Here is a 20859-nt window from a genome sequence, read left to right on the forward strand (position 1 = left end):
ACTATCTCTTATGAGTGGGAAACAAGTGTGAAAATGATAAGAGAGAAAGAGATTGATCTAAGAAACAAGAATATTCTTTTCTAAATAAGTATTGGAATATTTGGGAAATACGGAAAAAAATTGAAAATATGGAAATATTAGATAGTTTCAAGTACTACCAAAATTATTTCCTTACTTAACATTATTCACCAATATAATACAAATATTCATTATGCTAATATAATGTTGTGTAATATATCAGACAGCTCATTTAATACAGGCTATCATTTCTGTTATGAAAGACTGAGAGCAGTCCTTAACTTACATGCTCCTCTCCCAAAAACTATACAACAATTCTCTTCAGCAAAGTTTTATCTCAAATAAACTCCACCTGAAGTATATCTCTATGTATAGAAAACACTGCATTTAAAAAAAAATCCATGAATTTGTAAGATGCATACTGTACTATACATATTTAATGGTTGTCACTTATTGTGACACAACCTACCAATAAGGATACTTTGCAGGACTGTCCTTTGTAGAGCAGCCATAAAACACATTCTGTGTATTCAGTTGTTCCATTCTGCCTCTAGTTAACAAATGTCCTCATTTTCAAGTTTGACAGAAGTAGTCTATTTACCGATAAATATCTTCTAATGGTTTCATTAGCATGGTTCAATTGCATCAAAAGTATTTTGGTCCTCTTTGGAAGTTGCACTTCAGTAATGGCAGCGAAAGGTGTAATGTGAAGATAATTTATGTAAGCAGTTCTATTCACATATTCTTTCATATTGCAGTGGATCGTATTGTTGGTCTGGACCAGATGGCCAAGATGACTGAAAGTTCTCTGCCTAGTGCTTCAAAAACCAAAAAGGGCATGTTCCGTACTGTGGGCCAACTCTATAAGGAGCAGCTGACCAAACTGATGACCACTTTAAGGAATACCAATCCCAACTTTGTCCGCTGCATCATTCCAAATCATGAAAAAAGGGTAAATATCAAAGGATCAATTTTCAGACTCCCGGCATACTATACATGCAGCGCAGTGCAGAGCTGAAAGATGTCTTCAAACACAGATAAGTGCTAGAAACATCTTTGCAAATTTCTACTGTACTGAAAATACTTTTTGTTTCGTTTTCAGGCTGGCAAACTTGATGCCCATTTAGTGCTGGAGCAGTTGCGCTGCAATGGTGTCTTGGAAGGTATTCGTATCTGCCGACAAGGGTTCCCCAACAGGATTGTCTTCCAGGAATTCCGTCAGCGGTAGGAATCCCTTCCTCAGTGTTTAAAAGGGCTTATATGTCTGTCTGTGCAAAATAATCTGACTTATAATAATTTTTCCATCTCTCTAACATCTGTGTCTTCTGGCAGATATGAAATTCTTGCTGCAAATGCTATTCCTAAAGGATTCATGGATGGGAAGCAGGCTTGCATACTGATGGTGAGGAAAACAACTTTGATCCTATTGATAATCAGATCTACATCTCTTATATAAAACCTATTGGGAATAAAAAAAAATAGTAATTTTTTAATCCTCTAAACTTCAGCACTGGAATTAGAAAATATTCCTGTTTTCCTCCAGATCAAAGCACTGGAACTTGATCCCAACTTGTACAGAATTGGACAGAGTAAAATATTCTTCAGAACTGGTGTTTTGGCACACCTGGAAGAAGAGAGAGACCTGAAGATCACAGATGTCATTATTGCCTTCCAGGCTCAGTGCCGAGGCTACCTGGCAAGAAAGTAAGAAAAAAACAAAAAATGTATATTTGGCAGTGGGTTATCCATAATAGCCTTTAGTTCTCTGTACAAAAAACTGAAGATATTCAGGCATTTTATTATTAGCTATTAGTTGTATTGCTTTAGAATTCAACTTGTGTTCAATGTTTACCTAAAAGAACTCACTTCTTGCCCAGAAGTGGCTTACTAGTATAGTTACAGGGAAGCAATTACATTGTGAGGCTACTTAAACTCTTCATACATTAAGCATAGGTAGTGAACTGTCATTTAAACACATTAGAACTAGTAGGACAAGGTACAAGCCTACAACTAGAATCTTTTACACCGTTACAGTACAAATAGCAGTACCACTGGCATTTGCAAAACAAAACATTATTTCTTACACAGGTTGACCATGAAGCACTGGACTGACTTGGCACAATCTCAGTTAATATACATCACAGAACTTTCAAAATTGATGGTCAAACAAATTTAAACATAATAGGTCTCAGTAATGATAACCCCTATGTGCTCTCAATGCCCATATACTTTGGACAGATGTTCATCTCCAGAACTGTATGTGTACTTTCTGGTTTATGCCTATCTACTGAGCACAAACAGAAAAAAAACAAAACAAAACAAAAAACACCAATCAAAGATTAAATAAAATACTGGAAATCTAAACATAACTATTCCTTTTTCTCAAGGAAGCAGAAGCACTGTGTAAGTGACAAATGAACTTGTGCAGACTTCTCAAATCAGCAGTCTCATGCCATAGTTTTTTTGCTTCATATATTTATCTTACAGTTTGTATTCTCAGACTAAAATTCACTTTGTGTTTCTAATCACAGGGCCTTTGCCAAGAGACAGCAACAGTTGACCGCAATGAAGGTCATCCAAAGAAATTGTGCTGCTTACCTGAAGCTAAGGAACTGGCAATGGTGGAGATTGTTCACAAAAGTGAGTAACTGCTGTCTGTAAATTTCAGCTTTCCAAAAGTAACAGACTGCAGAAGATAACAAGTCATGTCTCTCCCTGCTCCAGTTCATCAGAGCTGATAGCAAGGGCTTCATTAGCTTCATAGAATTTTGGATTAAGAGACACACTGGGTATTCATGTAACACTATTAAAATTAGTTTTAGCTTGGGATGAAAAACTAATTAAGCAGAGCACCTTAATAGTTTAGTTGCCCAAAATGAAATGACAGGTTGATAAAGAGAACAAAATCAGAATTTTGTGAAACACGTAGTTACGTATCTATGTGGACTTGTGAGTTCCCTAACTGGGACATTAAATATCTTCCCACTAGCTACTCAAGCAAATCAAGTCTGTTTTACTAGAGGAGAGGCTTTGGTGTTTTTTTTCATTCCTCAAGAATGGCTTTCAGATTGGATTCAGAAAACTGTTTCTACATGCATTGATGGCAACTTCCTATGTAACCAGAAACAGACAGTAACATGCACCTGTCTATGTGCACTACCTTTCTATGCAACAGCTATTGCCTCTGTACATTCTCAATGCACAAAAGCCAGGCTTTAGTCCTTCAGCAAGTGATACTGTTGGAGGCAGAGGTGCTCACAAGACTGCAAGAATTAACACAGAAATGATTATGAATACTTCAGGGGCTTGCTGGGTTAAAAACATTTACACGAAGTGTGGTAGACAGTATTTGTCCACTACCCAAGCAGCAGCAGGTCATGCTACCATCAGCACCAGTCATCCTGACACCATTAAGTGCTGTATTCAGTAACATTAGCGTTGGTACGATTCTTAATTTTCTTTTTGTTTTCAGGTGAAACCACTGCTACAGGTCACTCGCCAAGAAGAAGAAATGCAGGCCAAGGATGAGGAATTGAAAATAACTAAAGAAAGACAACAGAAAGCAGAGGCTGAACTGAAGGAGCTGGAACAGAAACACACCCAGGTGACTGACAGTTCTCTGAAATGTTAGCTAATTTCTCACCATGTCCAGAAGCTATTAGAATGAAGAGGTCTGTTTTCTTTGTATCTGCAATTCTATTCATAGCAATGGTCCAGAATGAAATTTCAGTACAAACTCCCAGTAATTTCAGCAGAAGCCTAGTATCTGCAGGAAGACGTGGTACAGCTGCCTACGTGTATATTACAACTATCTAGTAGAAAGACATTGTAAGGAGAATTTGTCATCTAAATTTTAACTGCTTATCCATTTTATCTCCATAGCTTTGTGAAGAGAAAAACCTTCTTCAGGAGCAACTTCAGGCAGAAACTGAACTGTATGCTGAAGCTGAAGAGATGAGAGTCCGTTTAGCTGCGAAGAAACAAGAGCTGGAAGAAATTCTCCATGAGATGGAGGCCAGAATTGAGGAAGAGGAGGAACGCAGCCAACAATTGCAGGCAGAAAAGAAAAAGATGCAACAACAAATGCTGGTAAGGAAGCATAAGCATCAAATAGACACAATAACATATCTCACAGAGAACAGCAGGAGATAGGACATGAAGTTTGCCAGTGAAAGACCTTTCTGTGCAGCCCTTACAATGCATTTATGCCACTGAAGTAGTAACTAACAGATTTATGCTCTTTCCTCCAGAATTCTTTATGTATCTTCTTCCCCTACCCCAAATTTAAGTTGTTTTCTGTAAGAAAACATCTGTTTCAGCAATTCTTCTGTTCTACATAAGAAAGTATTTCAGATAGTCTACTTCTTAGTAAAAACACCAAGTCTATAACATAACCCACATAGACTGGCAAACATTATGCATTTCCTGTAATTTAAATTTCCAGAATTCATGATATCTTTTTCCCTTCAAAGGACCTCGAGGAACAGCTGGAAGAAGAAGAAGCTGCAAGACAGAAACTGCAACTTGAAAAAGTTACAGCAGATGGCAAGATAAAGAAAATGGAAGATGATATTCTTATAATGGAAGATCAGAATAACAAGCTAACAAAGGTAAGCATCATGGGTCCGTTTTCTTATTTTGTGAAAGTAGTGCAGGATGAGAGCAAATCACTTTAGAGAAAAAGAAATACTTACAACTATAGTTTCATGTATAAATATTCAGCAGAACATCAGTCCAGCCTGTACTGAACAAGTTTCTGATAATTTTCCCATGCTTTCTGAAACAATTCAGAACTGTGAAAAATATTGGTTTTGAGGTCCCCTGTGGTGACAGTCTCTTAAAGAAAATCCCCACAGCAGTCAAGAACAATTAATAGAACATGTCATCTTAGCTTTAAATGAAGTAAATCAATCTCCTTGTTTTCAACTGAACTTTGTGATTAAAACTGCAAGTAAACATGTATTCGAGTGCTTCTTGAAAAGGGATACTCCTCCGAACTGGGCTCTTCACTACTAGCCAGAGTGAGTGTAAGATTCCAATAACAGCAGATTAGAGAATATGGGAAATTTCAGTACTGCCTGCCAGCCCCTCTGTATTCAACAAATTGAAACATACTACTACAGTGTCAGAGTACCCAAAGACAGTATACTGGACGTCTTTTATTTTGGAATAGAGATGCTTCATGATGACCAATGAATAGACACTTCTGTTAATAAAACCATTTTATTCTTCTTAAGGAAAGAAAACTCCTTGAGGAAAGAGTAAGCGATCTAACAACAAATCTTGCAGAAGAGGAAGAAAAAGCCAAAAATCTTACAAAGCTGAAAAACAAACATGAATCTATGATTTCAGAACTGGAAGGTAACATAGAACACCTTTGTTAATATCAGATATTTGCTTTGGTACATCTAAAAACTTTGTGTGAAGTTATCCACTTTCATATGCTGAAACCATATTGTGAACGACAATCACTGAAACCCCAGGATGCGTAAACCATAGATAGCTTTCTTTATATATATAAAAAGAGTAGAATAGAGGAAAACAGAGGGGAAAAAAAAGAAGTGTTTCTGGAGAAAGAGAAATAAATCATTTTATTTTTCTTTAGTGGCTGAAAAATAAGTGGTGAGAGCAAGGAATTGCATGTTGCTCCAGAAAGACAGTAACTTGCAGTTAAATATATAGCCTCACCTGAAGACCAGAACATTCTTGCATCCAAGCTCAAGATCAGATGAGGGCTTCTTGCACTAAAATACTCCTATGACCCAAACCTTTATTTTTCAGTGCGACTGAAAAAGGAAGAGAAGAGCAGACAAGAACTGGAGAAAACAAAGAGGAAGTTGGAAGGAGAGTCAAGTGATCTGCATGAGCAAATTGCAGAGCTCCAGGCACAAATTGCTGAGCTGAAGGCACAGCTAGCCAAAAAGGAAGAAGAGCTGCAGGCTGCTCTAGCCAGGTATTTGCTCTTGAATATTATGCACACAAGTTAAAAATCCCAGGCTGAAACATTTATCTCTTTCCTTCTCAGATACTGAGTACATCCTGCCTGCCTTTCTGCTGAAGATACATTCTATTGTTTTTTCATTAACAACCTTATGCACAGACAGCAATGAAAACACATCTTCCCAATGGCCGTGGTAGCGCTGCAAAGTAAAGAATAAAAAATAGCAACACAGTTGATAGGCAAAAAGCAGAAATTACCTAAGTGTCTGAAGTTAATCCACTCCATTCATTAGGGATTTTCTGTCTAAATTTAAGAGGGAGAACACTTTACTAAAACTTTCATTGAATCTGTTGATTTGGCATCTCCAGTTGTTCTGTCCTGATAAAGCTGTCAGATAGCTGTCAGATCCAGTTTGCATGAGTCCTTGCTCTTTCTTGCACAGGTTTCTGGTAGGTCTATTCAAACAAAGTGGGACTTTCAAAACTCCCTGAGCTTACCTTACTGATCACAATTAAATTTACTTAAATACCATTGAGAACTCTAGAATATGGAAACACTAGATACACAGTATAAACATATAGTATTCACATACAGTATTTCACACACTGTCTTAATAGACAGAAGGAGATATCACAATATGTAGATAAATCATGGTTCCCACTGAAGTGATTGTGTAAAACTAAATACTTCCAGTTTATTAAGATTATAATTGTACCTTGAACATAAACCTTTAATACCTGTATAAAGTAAGTGAAATGAAATGACACTTTCTAATATAGAAAACGAAACACTTTCTTTCCAGGCTTGAGGATGAAACTAGTCAGAAGAACAATGCCCTCAAGAAGATCCGAGAATTGGAATCTCAAATCTCTGATCTCCAGGAAGACTTGGAGTCTGAGAAAGCTGCTAGAAACAAAGCAGAAAAACAGAAGAGAGACCTAGGTGAAGAGCTGGAGGCTCTTAAGACAGAGCTTGAAGATACTTTGGATACCACAGCCACCCAGCAAGAGCTCAGGTATGGAGACTTTGCACATAGATGGAACAATTCTAGACTCTCATAGTAAGGATCTCCAAGGTATAAACAATCTAATTCAGGTTACCTAGATTATTATCTAGATTAGATACCTAGCTCCAGGAAAAAAAATTTTCTATCTTAGGCACCTTAATAATTCAGTCTTGTACTTAACAGTCTAAAGCTTTTTCCCCAGTGTTTCATGCTTCAGGGACCCCAGTTCTTTTAACTGATCTCAGTACAACTTCTTCTGATCTTGTCTGTCATATGTCCTGTGAAAACGACCTCACAGAATTTCTGTAAATTCATTTTTGCATCATCTCTCAACATGAATTATAACTAGGCTGACTTAACAACCGTGTAGGAGTGCCATTTTCCCAGTGACTGGAACACTTCTTATCTGCTCCTCTCCATTCATGTGCTTCTTGCAGAGCAAAGCGTGAACAAGAGGTAACTGTGCTGAAGAGAGCCCTGGAGGAGGAGACTCGAACTCATGAAGCCCAAGTCCAGGAGATGAGACAAAAGCACACTCAAGCTGTGGAAGAACTAACGGAGCAGCTGGAGCAATTCAAACGGGTAAATAGCAGTCCATCCTTCTAATAACCACCCACTAAGTAATAAGTGTTCCTTATACAGAAAGCTCTTTCTTCGTGTTTGTAGGCTAAAGCAAACTTGGATAAGACCAAACAGACACTGGAGAAAGATAATGCTGATCTGGCTAATGAAGTCAGGAGCCTGAATCAGGCCAAACAAGACGTAGAGCACAAAAAGAAGAAGCTGGAAGTACAGCTGCAAGATTTACAGTCTAAATACAGTGATGGAGAGCGTGTACGGACAGAACTCAATGAAAAAGTTCACAAACTACAGGTAAGGGGGTTTGAGCTTTTGCTATGACACCTTAGTCTAACTGGTCTACTCAAGTCCAAGTTCATCTAGAGGAATTCTTACCCTATTGACATCAGGTGGAATGATCTTTTGTTTTTGTTGTTGTTTGGGGGGGGAGGGGAGCAGTCACCTGTAAGGCTCCTATTTCAGTTATCACACCATTAAACAATTATAACTATTCATGGAAGTGAGAGCTCTTAGTCTTAAGGTGCCCAATGTTGTGCAATGCCACAACTACTTCAGTGACAGTGCTGCATATTCTACAAATGTTCTGTTCATTTATTGCTGTGTGTGAACATCAACAGAAAAAAGGAATCTGAAAATTGATTATACAGTATTAAACTCAGAAAATGTATCCAGAAAAATGAAAACAGAAGTGGAATGATTACTTATTTGTGATTTAGTTCCCAAACAGGCAATAACCAGAAATACTTTAGATTTTTGGTGGATTTGCAATGCCCAGCAGTGCTGATCAACCACTGTTACAACTTTTGTTCATAGCAGCTTTAAGCTTCTCTCACTAATTTTCATAGATAAATAAGAAAATATGACCAAAATATATCAGCTTCTCTCAAACTTGAGAAGAAAAAGGAAAATACAGAAAAATCCTCGTGCCCTTCTGCAATTCACTAGAAGAAAAAAGAAGAGATGAATTGTCAGCATTTCTGTTATTCACCTGAACAATAGTATTTTTCACAACTGAATTCCTAGAAATGCTGTTACTGTGGCATATACAATGTATTAGTATTGTCTTATGAATAGAAATGTGCTATGATATATAGTAATAAAGTTCACTAAGGTGAACTCCAAACAAAAATGGCAATTTTGGAGTCTTAATACATAGGTCACAAAGACAGTACAAAGACACTGCAGATTTTCTGTATAGGATTTAATTCCATGGAACTTAAACCCCACATACTGTCCAAAAGAATTGCTCCAAAGTTTATGACTTTCCAATGAACTCTAGATGAGCTAGAAACACTTTTAGTGTTCAAGATGACTCAAAAAGCCTACCACCATATTCATAACCCATTCAAACATTAAGACTTCAATCTAGAGCAAAATAAAGCTGGAGGAAGTTTCAAGTTGTGAAAAATAACTGAGTGTTTTCACTTTTGTCTCTCACAGATTGAGGTTGAAAATGTTACCAGCTTGCTCAACGAGGCAGAAAGCAAGAATATCAAATTGACTAAAGATGTGGCAACCTTAGGATCTCAGCTACAAGACACACAGGTAAACTTGTATCTAGTAACAGCTCTCCTACAGTTTTGAGAAATACGCTGTAAGAAGACCTCAGCTAATGATTGTCTTTTTGGTTGATGTGGTTACTGTAGGAGCTGCTTCAGGAAGAAACACGGCAGAAGTTGAATGTGACTACAAAGCTTCGTCAGTTAGAGGATGATAAGAACAGCTTGCAGGAGCAGTTGGATGAAGAAGTAGAAGCAAAACAAAATCTGGAGAGACATATTTCTACACTGACAATACAGGTATCAGTATCATACCTAAATCATTAACTCTATCACCAAGATTTTTCAGTAATTCAGACAGGCAGAACTATCCTAGCACAATATAAAGAACTTCGGGAACTCATGTTGTTAGCCCAGATGGCATAAATGGAGACAGAAGTCTTCTAGTATCTTTAGCATAAGTATATATTAAAGAAGTCCCAAGGCAGTTTTGCACACTTGGCCTGTGTGTGCATACTAGACAGGTAGTCTGCCTCATTTAATGAAGGATGGGTAACTGTCAGTAGATGTCATGGGTCAAATTAGAGGTTCTGTGGTCTTGGTTTTCTCCTAGTCCCCTTCTGTGCCGAGCTTTATCATCCATGATATAAAGATTTCTTCTCTAAATTCAAATTTCAGCTCTCCGACTCCAAGAAGAAGCTACAGGAATTCACTGCTACAATAGAAACTATGGATGAAGGTAAAAAGAAACTCCAGAGGGAAATTGAAAGTCTCACACAACAGTTTGAGGAAAAAGCTGCTTCTTATGACAAACTGGAAAAAACCAAGAACAGACTCCAGCAGGAACTGGATGACCTAGTGGTGGACTTAGACAACCAGCGTCAGCTGGTCTCCAATCTGGAGAAGAAGCAGAAGAAGTTTGATCAGGTGTGGATTTAAGATTCTCCTTTGCTGTGTTATCACCTAACTTCTCTAGTAGTCACAGGGAATCAACTGAAAGATGATAGTGAAAGATAAAGCACGGTCAAATCATTAAACTTGAATGAAACATACAACATAACAGTTATTTTCTATGCATATACATTAATCAAAATACAGATTTCTCTCTGTCATTATCAACTGACAAGAAAGTTGTAACAGAAAATCGTATACTAATATTCCTATATTAATACTACCTTTTATAGATGCTGGCTGAAGAGAAAAACATCTCTTCAAAATACGCAGATGAAAGGGACAGAGCAGAAGCTGAAGCTAGAGAAAAGGAAACAAAGGCTCTGTCCTTGGCCCGTGCACTTGAAGAGGCATTGGAAGCCAAAGAAGAACTGGAGAGAACAAACAAAATGTTGAAAGCTGAAATGGAAGATCTTGTTAGCTCCAAAGACGATGTCGGCAAGAATGTAAGTTTGGGGTTCAGAATGATTTCCACAGTAACTTAGAACAGCAGCTGACAAACAAATAATTGTTTTCAGTGTGGGAAGTTTTCTGTAGCACACAAATCCATTCAGCAAGATCAGGTATAAATGCAGAACTCCATGTTTATTCCATTTGCATCCAAACCTTCAAGAGACTTGAAAAGTAACAAAGTTACTTTTATTCATAACATGGTTTCAAGCCGAAGATGCTAATTGATTTCTAAGACTGAAAAATATTAAAGACTCTTTAATTCATTTAGTAATTTAATAATGAACTTTCAAGTTTTAAACTCTGCAAATCTCAATTATTAGTTGACTTTATCACTAGCTTAATGTGTAGTTGTACAGCAGCAACAAATTTCCACTGATACATTGTAATAAGAGAAGTGATAGGCAATGATATGATAATGTCTCTTCTAATACTAACAAAATTGAGTGATGCTACTTGACTGATTAAAAATGAGCATTTAAGATGTAAGGAATCTCAGGTTCTTTCAAGACAAAATATAAAAAAATAGTGTTTACAACATTGTGTGCAAATTAGCTCATTCACTGTCACAGCTGACCTTTTCAAATGTGGCCTATATAGAAAATAAGGTGGGTTTAAGCAGATTTATTTTTGTATTACATATCTATAAATTTCTCATTGCTTAAAAGGTCCATGAATTGGAGAAGTCTAAACGGACACTTGAACAGCAAGTAGAAGAAATGAAGACACAATTAGAAGAGTTAGAGGATGAGCTACAGGCTGCTGAAGATGCCAAACTCAGGTTGGAAGTTAATATGCAAGCCATGAAAAGCCAGTTTGAAAGAGATTTACAAGCCAGAGATGAACAGAATGAGGAGAAGAAGAGACAACTGCTTAAACAGGTATCATTCTTTGTTACTATGTTTGTAATTGTAAACCAAAACAACTGAAAGTCCCCAGCCTCATGTCCTTGCTAAAGCACTTTACTGTAATAAGAAAATGTATTTCCTTGCGCTTGGCAAATAAAATAAAATATATGTAGGTTATTGCACTAAGAAGTCACAACATAATATAACAGCATTGTGCACCTGCTACTTAAAAGCAAAATACAGTTGCTAACACATGTAGCAAGTCAACACTACTGTCAATGTAGAATAAAACACATGATTTTTTTTCCCTAGCACAGTAAATACAACTTTCCCTGCATTGTCAGAGCAAGTGAAATAAAACTGCTTCTAATATATCTGCCTTCCAAAGGTACATGAAACAGATAACAAAGCATTGGAAATGGAATCAGACAGGACAGAGCCCATTTGCACAGTAGTGTTGTTATGGCAAGGACAAATCCCATAATCTTATTTCCGCAAGTACAGGCCCATATTGCTGACTCCTTTGAAGAATCTTCAATTTTTGAACAAAATAGAAATGCACTTTAACTGCTAGTAATACCACAATGAATAGAGACACAAATTGTGTAGATTATCCAGACTTAACATGGAGTGTTTAAGACTGTTCAAGGACTCTTTCTAAGCATGTCATCTCTAATGATCAGCTCCATGAATATGAAACGGAACTGGAAGATGAGCGGAAGCAACGTGCCCTGGCAGCTGCAGCCAAAAAGAAGTTGGAGGTTGATGTCAAAGATCTAGAAAGTCAAGTTGATTCTGCTAACAAAGCTCGGGAAGAAGCCATCAAGCAACTTCGCAAACTACAGGTATGTAAAACCCACAGATTCAGGCTTTTCTACTGATGTCTTTCATACATACATAGCATGAAAGTTTGGTGACATCTGTGAACTAAATACCTGATACAGATGATATGTTGGAGGGTCAGCCTTTAACTAGACCTACCAGAACCAAGAATCTGTACTGTAAAGCTCAATATGAGCTATATTGAGCTTTATTTATATAATATGAGCTATATTATATAATAGAACGATGAAGGAAAATTTCATCACACGAATTATGATGAAAATCTTAAATGTCATAATTGCAGAGAGCTTCCAACATTCTCTGCCCATCATCTATCTGCTTTTAATTTAACCACATGAAGGAAAACAGATTCCACTGTAGAGAAAGGGCTACAAGATAAAACTGACTATGACTTCAATCCTGTTCTAACAGTGAGTCAGAAGCATAAAAGACTCCTCAGAAGATACTAATTTAGGAAGTCATGCTGTTTCTAGCTAAACAAGGAAAGTGGACATATTCACAAAGATTAAGATTGCACATACAAACATGGAAGGGAAATAAGGATAATAGGGATTACAAAAGTCACAGTGCACAAGTGGAAGCATCACTCTCCTTGGAATAATACTTAAGATTCTTCCGACATATTTTAGCTGATCTATACAGAAAATACACATGGGCATTATGATTACATAAACATTGTGTGTTCTATTCTGTATATATTTCTTTACATTGAAATTGTAGTAAAACTAGACAAAAATAAACCTTCATTATTCTTTTCAACAAGGCTCAGATGAAGGACTACCAACGAGATCTGGATGATGCACGGGCTGCCAGAGAAGAAATATTTGCTACAGCCAGAGAAAATGAGAAGAAAGCCAAGAACCTTGAAGCTGAACTCATCCAGCTTCAAGAGGTAAAATGGAAAATTTCTAAAGCAGTATTAAGCAGAATATACATGATCTTTAGTAGCTAAACAGAACTGCGTGGAAATGATATAGTAGCTAGAGAATGAAAATTAAAAACAAAATTTGTAATAAGTCTCATGCATTCCAATAGAACTGTTGGATATACATCTGAGCATAGCCAAGTTAAGCTGAAAAAAAACCAAACACCTTGGAGGAAAGCACAATTCAGGTTTAAAGGGAAACAAACTCTACAGTCCAATACAAATAGTTTACAGTAGCTATAAACTTTTCCCTTGCATTTATGATTTAAGAGTTTATTCCATTAACCAGATAACCCAGCTTACACCAGTTTGCAGTTGTGTAACTTTGTCAGAACACTTCTCATTTCTTTACTATGCTGCCTTTTCCTTCACTCCTAGGATCTGGCTGCTGCAGAGAGAGCTCGCAAACAAGCAGACCTGGAGAAAGAAGAGATGGCAGAGGAACTTGCAAGTGCTACTTCTGGAAGGTAAGAATAGACTGGACTACTCAACAAAGCTATAACCATGCTGCTGAACATTGCACAATTGCCAAGAGAAGGTTTATTCCATTCCCAGCAGCCATCCAGTCTTGATAACATGTACACATCTGACCTGTGTCAGTATCTGATTTTCTTCTCATTGGGAATTATAGGTAGTTCCTAACAGTTTTAGACATGTTCAACTGGTCAGAGCCGTCACTATACACTTTTGAAATTTAAACTTGCAGAACAAGCCTACAGGATGAGAAACGGCGCCTGGAGGCAAGAATTGCCCAGCTGGAGGAAGAGCTAGATGAGGAGCACAGCAACATAGAGGCAATGAGTGATCGCATGAGGAAAGCAGTACAGCAGGTAGAGTTCAATTCAGCATCTGTCACTTTGTTTGCATTCCAATGAAAGTTCTTCGTGGCTTTGAAAATATATTTGGAGAAGTGCTGCCATGAATCACCATCTGTAATTTCCCTGAAAATACACAGCACTTTTGACAGCATCCATTCTTGCCCTCGCAGGCAGAGCAGCTGAACAATGAGCTGGCAACAGAACGAGCAACTGCACAGAAGAATGAAAATGCCAGACAGCAACTGGAGAGGCAGAACAAAGAGCTAAGGAGTAAGCTGCAAGAGATGGAGGGAGCTGTGAAGTCTAAATTCAAAAGCACAATTGCTGCTCTGGAGGCCAAAATTGCTTCTCTTGAAGAGCAATTGGAACAGGAGGCCAGGTACTTAGGCTTGCAGAGTACATAAACATCCATTTATTGTTGCAATTAATGAGACAAAGTAAACAAATGCCTATACGGCCACTAATTGGAGTTGTTACAGATTCTGAGAAAAAAGCATTTTGTTGCTGAAAAGTTCTACTGGTATGGCAAGAATCTGTTTCCCTATTTGGCCATGTGACCCTAGCAGTTCTCTATTATACACTGTGCCATTTGTACAACTGTTTCCTGAGGAAATCAATCTGTGTTTTAGTAGATCTCTTTATCCCTTCAGGACCTTATCACACAGCAAAAACACATCATTTTTAGTATTGTTTTAATCAGAAGACCTTTACATTTTGCTTAAAATTCATGTATTAAATTCAGATAGGCCTTTACCGTATGGTTCTTTGGTGCCACTTTACTGAAGCCACATCACCAAATGTTGCACTGTTATTTGCAGAGAGAAGCAGGCTGCAGCCAAGACATTACGCCAGAAGGACAAGAAGCTGAAGGATGCATTGCTGCAGGTGGAGGATGAGAGAAAACAAGCAGAGCAATACAAAGATCAGGTATGAGTCTGTACCATAAGGGTCTAAGTTGAGGGCACAGAAGTTTTCAAGTCTTACTGAAAATTTTCAGGTTTCTACCTTTGCTAAGAAGGCAAGATTCCACATTGCACCTTACAGTAGAGTCTGGGCTGGGGCAGATATAAAGCTGTTTGCTAAAAGACTTGACAATTTGATTTTTCTTTCCTGCTGAGACAAGTGCCAAAACACTAGGCCTTGTCAATGTCAGCTGCAACAGCCTGACTATACATGGTGATTTACAGGACTCTGAACAGCATCCCTTTTGGCACACGAATGGAGACCATGATCACATTTTGTATCGTATTGAGAGATTTAACTTTACATAACACATACCAACCTTCAATCCAGAAACACAGAGTCAGGACTGTGTAAGCATAATAAACTTTTTTTTTTCTTCTGAATATAGCATCAGCGAAATGAACTCCCACAAAATAGTTATATTTACATTTTAAGATTTTAACTTTTGCCTTTGACAGAAGTGAAAACTCAGAAATATATACAGAAATAAGAAATAAAAATGAGAATCTAAAGCTATCTATCAGATGTATTTCGACTTAAAGAATTACTTAAATGCTTTTCTTGTAGGCTGAGAAGGGCAACCTACGACTCAAGCAACTGAAAAGGCAGCTGGAGGAGGCTGAGGAAGAGTCTCAGCGTATCAACGCAAACCGCAGGAAGCTGCAGAGAGAGCTGGATGAAGCTACTGAGAGCAACGAAGCCCTGGGCCGGGAGGTTGCAGCACTGAAGAGCAAGCTAAGGTAGAGTGCCATTGTTTGAGAAAAATGGAAATTTAATATTAAACTAAACTACTATACCTTGAGATTTAGTATTAAACTAAAGAAGTAAAAAGATAATCTAGTCAAGTAACAGACACAGATAATGCAAGGAGTAACTTGGCAGTATTAGCTGGCAAATGCAACTATAGTCCAAAGTCAGAAGGTGAAGTGCATAATGTGGACTGCAGTAGTCTCAGGATTTTAGCTGTGAGATCAGCAAATTTGACAACGTGGCATAGACCTTACTGTTTTTCTATCTGAAAGTCCTGTTGGCTTAAATAGGAACAAAATTAGGCTTGGTTGCTTTTGAAAATACTCCTATGGCTGTATATATTTATTTCTGCAGTTACAAATGGGTAGAAACAGTCATGCTTTCCGTACTTACACTTATGCACAACTCATATGTAATGACTGTGATTAGTCTTGCACACCTTTACAGGCAGCAAAAAGCAAAGGATGTTATACAACTCTTATTCAAAAGTTTCTTGACCTCACCTTTCCTTATTTAGGGTCATCAGACCAAGGAAAGACAAAATATTACTTTGCATTTTCTTATTAAAACTGACTAGGAAAAAGATAAAGCTGTGATCAGCCAGATACATACCTGAGTTTTCCTGCACTTGTTGGGTCTGAAAATACTAAGTCACTGAAACACAGGCTGAATTACTTTATAGGAAATTTCTGTATCTGCATCATCAAACTGTAGAACTCTGCTTTCTACCTAAAAACAAAAAGTAATTCTAATGAAACTAAAGCACCTGCCTAGTTGTGTTCTTGCTGCTCTTTAGTTTTGCCATTGACATGCATGAACTTTCAGATGAGGATACCTACTTCAAAGCAAAGAGTTAAGGATGTGGTAGCCTTTTCCATTAGCACCACCTGGGTTGGTGCACACTCCTGGCTGCTTTACATAATAACTGCTACATCCAGCCCTTTCTGTGTAGAAAAGGATATTTACATTGAGTGGCAGATTATTTTTGTTTGATCTGAATGTATTGTAATTGGCTGTAATGTACTTTGTTTAATTATTTTAAAAGTAATATACCTACCTCTGATCATGACTATGTGCTTAGTATAACTGCCCGGGATTCTTTATCTCTGTTTCAGAGGGACACAGGAACCTTCGCATGACTAAGCAGGTACCATGCCTTCAACTTTGCAGCTAGCTTGTGTTGTACAAATTCCATTTTCTTTGGCCCAAGTAAAAATTATGTGAGGTTTCTGCAAACTGTGAAGGCTTGGATATCTTGGCATTAATTTTTTTTTTTAAAGAGACAAATATTACAATAAACTAGCTACCATCAGCTGTTCATCAGTGATACAACTTTCTTACAAGTAGGCTATGTACTGTCGTAGACTTACCGTGTTGCATTCTCACTTCTTATAAGCTCTACCAACAGAGTACCCAATAAAGTACTCTGACATTTTCTGCATGTCAATTGTCTTTTTTTTTGCACCTATTTACAGCCAAAGATGAAAAATTTGCAAATCAAATACACCATTAATTAGTAAAATTGATTAAAAGCACTAATGAACAAGGAGAGTCACAGCATGTTAAGTGTTTCACATTATTTCTTAAGCATATTGTAATGTTGACTCTAAGGTAAGATCCTACCTAATTCACATGAGATTTTAGAAGACCTTATTTGCATGTGGTTTATTACACATTTATGCCATCCAATAATGAATAAAAGGAAACTGTGCCTTTTGTTACATAGCACTCCGTGCCTGTGGTTGCTTACAAATTGCTATTACTAAGGCTTTTTAAACTATTTTGCAGATGTTACTTTGCTTGTCTACAGTGTGGTGTGTTGCTTGTCTACTGCTACTGAAATGTAAAGCACAGATGCAGAAATTAACACAAACACTGTAATATAGCACAGCATTACATTACACTTCATCACATTCACTAGAAATAGGAACAACACCTGCTGTTGCAAAAATTAAAGAGCTACTGCCTTGTAATATTTGTATATCTTCTATTTTACATATGCTGAATTTCGCTGTGAATACACAAATATTTAAAGAAGCTGTCTTGTCCTTGCATGTGCCTTTCAGTCAGCCTAATTTTCCCAGAGTGTTATTCAAGCATCACTCCAGTAGCACTTTTTCAAAGGTAGACTAAATAGATGCTAAGCAATACACTAATGCTAAGGGCTTGCCTCAGCTGTATGCATTACTCTGAAGGTACTGATGCAGATGATCACAAGAATATTATCAAAATCATAAACCTGTTTCAGATTAACAGATTTAAACAAAAATTATTTATAAACAGGACCAAAACCAGCCTGAAGGAAGTTCACTTTTTTTGTAGCCAAAACTGTACTGCAGGACTTGGTTACATTCTTTCTGCCACTCTCCACCAGTAACATGTTCTTTTATAGTACTTCACTATGAACTATGAGAGTGTAAAAAAGTCATTTGACAAATGTCTTGTACGTAAGCCTAGATAGCAAGAGTCCAAGGAGGAAAGGGAGCTGAAGAGCTCTTCATTGACAAGATCTAACAAATTTATTGACCTAACTAGAGCATAGAAACAAATACCTGCCATCATAGTATAATAGATGCTGCTGGTTTACTTTGTCAAACACAACAGAGTAGAAACGTACCCTTGTCTTAGGGTCTTCTAATACGTCTCAGAACTAAGGCTAGGAGTAGATCTGAAGTATTATTATCCATCTAGTTGCTTGCTCACATCATAAGTTACCTTAAAGGGTTGAAGAAACAAACAAAAAAGCACACGTACACTGTGTGTTCTACCTTGAAAACACAGGTTTGTACTTTAAAATAAATTAGGCCAGCCAACATTCTTTTCTACTTCCTTAGTATGGAAGATTGAACTTTGGACTTGAATAGTTGCTGCAGAAAGGTCAACTCTGGCTTAGTCTTTTGCAAGGACAAGACAAGCCTTTAAATATTTACACATGATTGCTGTTCCCAAAAGTACAGAGTTGGATATAATTTAATACCAAATTATTTATTTTGGCATAACATTCAGTGATCATGAATTCATTTTGTTGCTTATGTCTGTGGTCTCAAGCCTTTACAAAGGTTTGCTTAATTAGGAGCAAGTGAGATGCCATGTTACAAAACTCCACTGTTTTGTAGCACACTAGCAATGAAGGCCAAGATGAGACATACTCATCTTCTGTCTTACTTGCTCACACCTCCCAAAAATATTAACCTTGAGGACCAAAGAGTCCCTGGCTTGGGCTGTAGCTATGAAATCTATTGGGATGGGAGGGAAAAGAAAAGGGGGTAACATGGGAAAAAAAACACACTTTCTGCAAGTTTTTCTATAAGACATTGTCTCTGCTGAATGTCAGCATATGAATTATAACCATTCCAAAACAGTGATGGCTTCCTCTCCCTATTGTGGAAAAGGCTGGAGTTACTCACAGCCTTGAATGCCACATCACAGCACCCATGGTACTCTGAGCAACACGGCCTAACTGTGGGATCAAAAAATACCCACTGACATCCCCAGCACCACTCCAGTCCCTGGCCTCACTAGTCTTCAGTAACTGGTGAGCTTATTCAGACTGTAGGTCAGAAATTCAGCATGAGCTTTCTGTGTCTTCTTGATTTTTGAGAAAGACAGGATCAGTGGTCCACTGATGAGGTGGGGATAAGCAATTCCCTTTCACCAATCCCTTCTAAGCACACTCAGTTGTAGTCCCCATAGGAAAAAAAAAATGAAAGGAAGAACATGGCATTTAGGACAGATGAGACAATTTAGAATAGACTTCAAGGACAAGAACAGAAATTCCATCACAGTTCCAAGCAAATGGTAGTCTGAACCTGTCATTAATTAGCTTAACATTAATTAGCATTAACTAATTAGCCTTAGATGCTACAGAGAAGACAACTGCTAAGTGCCCACAGCTCTTTGCTGTTTTGCTTTTAAAAATCTCAGGCCCACAGGTACTGTTACAAAACTCAATGCTTATTTGTGAGGGCTGTAAATGACCTAACATCTGATCTTATTTTTTATTTTGTTACTGCAGGAGGGGAAATGAACCAGTATCTTTTGCCCCACCCCGTAGATCTGGAGGCAGAAGAGTAATTGAGAATGCAACAGATGGAGGAGAAGAAGAAATTGATGGAAGAGATGGAGATTTCAATGGAAAAGCCAGTGAATAAACACGCTTAAAATTGCACTGCAGCAAGGGGAGGGAGGATGATATTTAGCACTGTTTAAGTCTACTCTTAGTGTCAAGGTCACACACACCCACTCCTCTGATGATGATGAAAGCACAACTGCCTTGTCTCCAATGTATAGATTCATGGTAAAAGTACTCAAAAACTTTTATCATGAAATGTTTTTGAAAAGTTTTGTCTTAAATTCAGAGTAGTTCATGAAGAATCTTCCAGAAAGTGAGTTCCAGTAGTTCAGACAATTTAAATCTCAGTGAACTGAAGTTTACAAAGGATTTGTAGGACTGTTGCAGGAAAAAAAAAAAAAGGCATTGGTCAGTTAATCTTTTCTTAAACTTTCATTTTGTCTTAAGTATTCAATATAGTATTTTTTTCCTGGTTACTACACCCCCGATGCACCATTCACAAGGAAGAAATGCCTTTTTAATCACATACTGAAAAATAAAATATCATTGTTCAAATTAAATCAACTGTTACAGTTTTATATGCACCATGGATGTGCTTACACACTAATAAAAGTCTATAAAAACTACTCCAATATTCTTGTGTGCAGATGTCACTCGGGTGCAATACAACATACCAGAAGGGAATGGGAGTTGCAATAAAACTTCTTTATAACTCAAATACCTTTTTGAAAATGTCAACTGATTTTCTAAGTGATTGCTTTTGAAAGAATAAAAGACACGGTAAATTCAGCTGGAAAAAAAAAAGGCATGAAGCATGTGAGACAGGCTTAGCTACCTCATGAAGACATGGTGCTGAGAAGCCCTAGAATGCACCCAAGGATGGGCAACGCCTACAAGAACTTGTACTGTAATCAGACAGGGTTCTAAATGCCTGCACTGAGGTAACTGAACCCACATGTGAAGCATGCATATAGATATTTCCAACTAAAGACTCTAAAAGCTGGCTGGAAACAAATTGGAACAGCAGGCCACACTTAGGCTCACTGATCTAAGCCAAGCTATTTGGTATTAAGGGGTCAGCATGCAGTTAATTTTATTTTTGGATCACTTCAACAGGTCTGCAGCTCACTCCTGGGAACTACCAGGACCTACCACCAATCCATGCAGCTCTAACACTCACAGACAGCAGCTAGCTT

General features: G+C 37.6%; 2 protein-coding genes across 3 annotated transcripts in view; one reads left to right on the forward strand and one right to left on the reverse strand.

Moving 5' to 3' along the window:
- MYH11 (myosin heavy chain 11) overlaps nt 1-20287 on the forward strand; it is a 54845-nt gene extending 34558 nt beyond the window's left edge. The window contains exons 17-43 of one of the 2 annotated variants that reach the window (XM_065732647.1): nt 777-970; nt 1121-1242; nt 1351-1420; nt 1562-1722; nt 2550-2658; nt 3491-3622; nt 3901-4107; nt 4491-4628; nt 5256-5379; nt 5800-5971; nt 6762-6974; nt 7403-7547; nt 7632-7838; nt 8985-9089; nt 9191-9343; nt 9722-9970; nt 10228-10440; nt 11113-11325; nt 11976-12137; nt 12899-13027; nt 13439-13527; nt 13767-13890; nt 14049-14257; nt 14697-14805; nt 15409-15581; nt 16707-16738; nt 19607-19694. In XM_065732647.1, the coding sequence (XP_065588719.1) occupies nt 777-970; nt 1121-1242; nt 1351-1420; nt 1562-1722; nt 2550-2658; nt 3491-3622; nt 3901-4107; nt 4491-4628; nt 5256-5379; nt 5800-5971; nt 6762-6974; nt 7403-7547; nt 7632-7838; nt 8985-9089; nt 9191-9343; nt 9722-9970; nt 10228-10440; nt 11113-11325; nt 11976-12137; nt 12899-13027; nt 13439-13527; nt 13767-13890; nt 14049-14257; nt 14697-14805; nt 15409-15581; nt 16707-16734 (3950 nt within the window). In that variant the 3' untranslated portion in view covers nt 16735-16738; nt 19607-19694. Of the gene's footprint in view, nt 1-776; nt 971-1120; nt 1243-1350; nt 1421-1561; nt 1723-2549; nt 2659-3490; nt 3623-3900; nt 4108-4490; nt 4629-5255; nt 5380-5799; nt 5972-6761; nt 6975-7402; nt 7548-7631; nt 7839-8984; nt 9090-9190; nt 9344-9721; nt 9971-10227; nt 10441-11112; nt 11326-11975; nt 12138-12898; nt 13028-13438; nt 13528-13766; nt 13891-14048; nt 14258-14696; nt 14806-15408; nt 15582-16706; nt 16739-19606 lie in introns of both variants that reach the window. The other variant, XM_065732646.1, reaches the window with a different exon arrangement.
- The window catches only part of UNKL (unk like zinc finger), a 129435-nt gene continuing 125535 nt past the window's right edge, over nt 16960-20859 (reverse strand). Inside the window, 1 exon segment of the mRNA XM_065732666.1 lies at nt 16960-16972. The gene's annotated coding sequence lies outside the window, so the exon portion shown is untranslated.

The sequence above is a fragment of the Cyrtonyx montezumae genome, unplaced genomic scaffold (genome assembly GCF_038088225.1).
Source record: "Cyrtonyx montezumae isolate F1298 unplaced genomic scaffold, pur_monq_1.0 scaffold_16, whole genome shotgun sequence".
Lineage (NCBI taxonomy): Eukaryota > Metazoa > Chordata > Aves > Galliformes > Odontophoridae > Cyrtonyx > Cyrtonyx montezumae.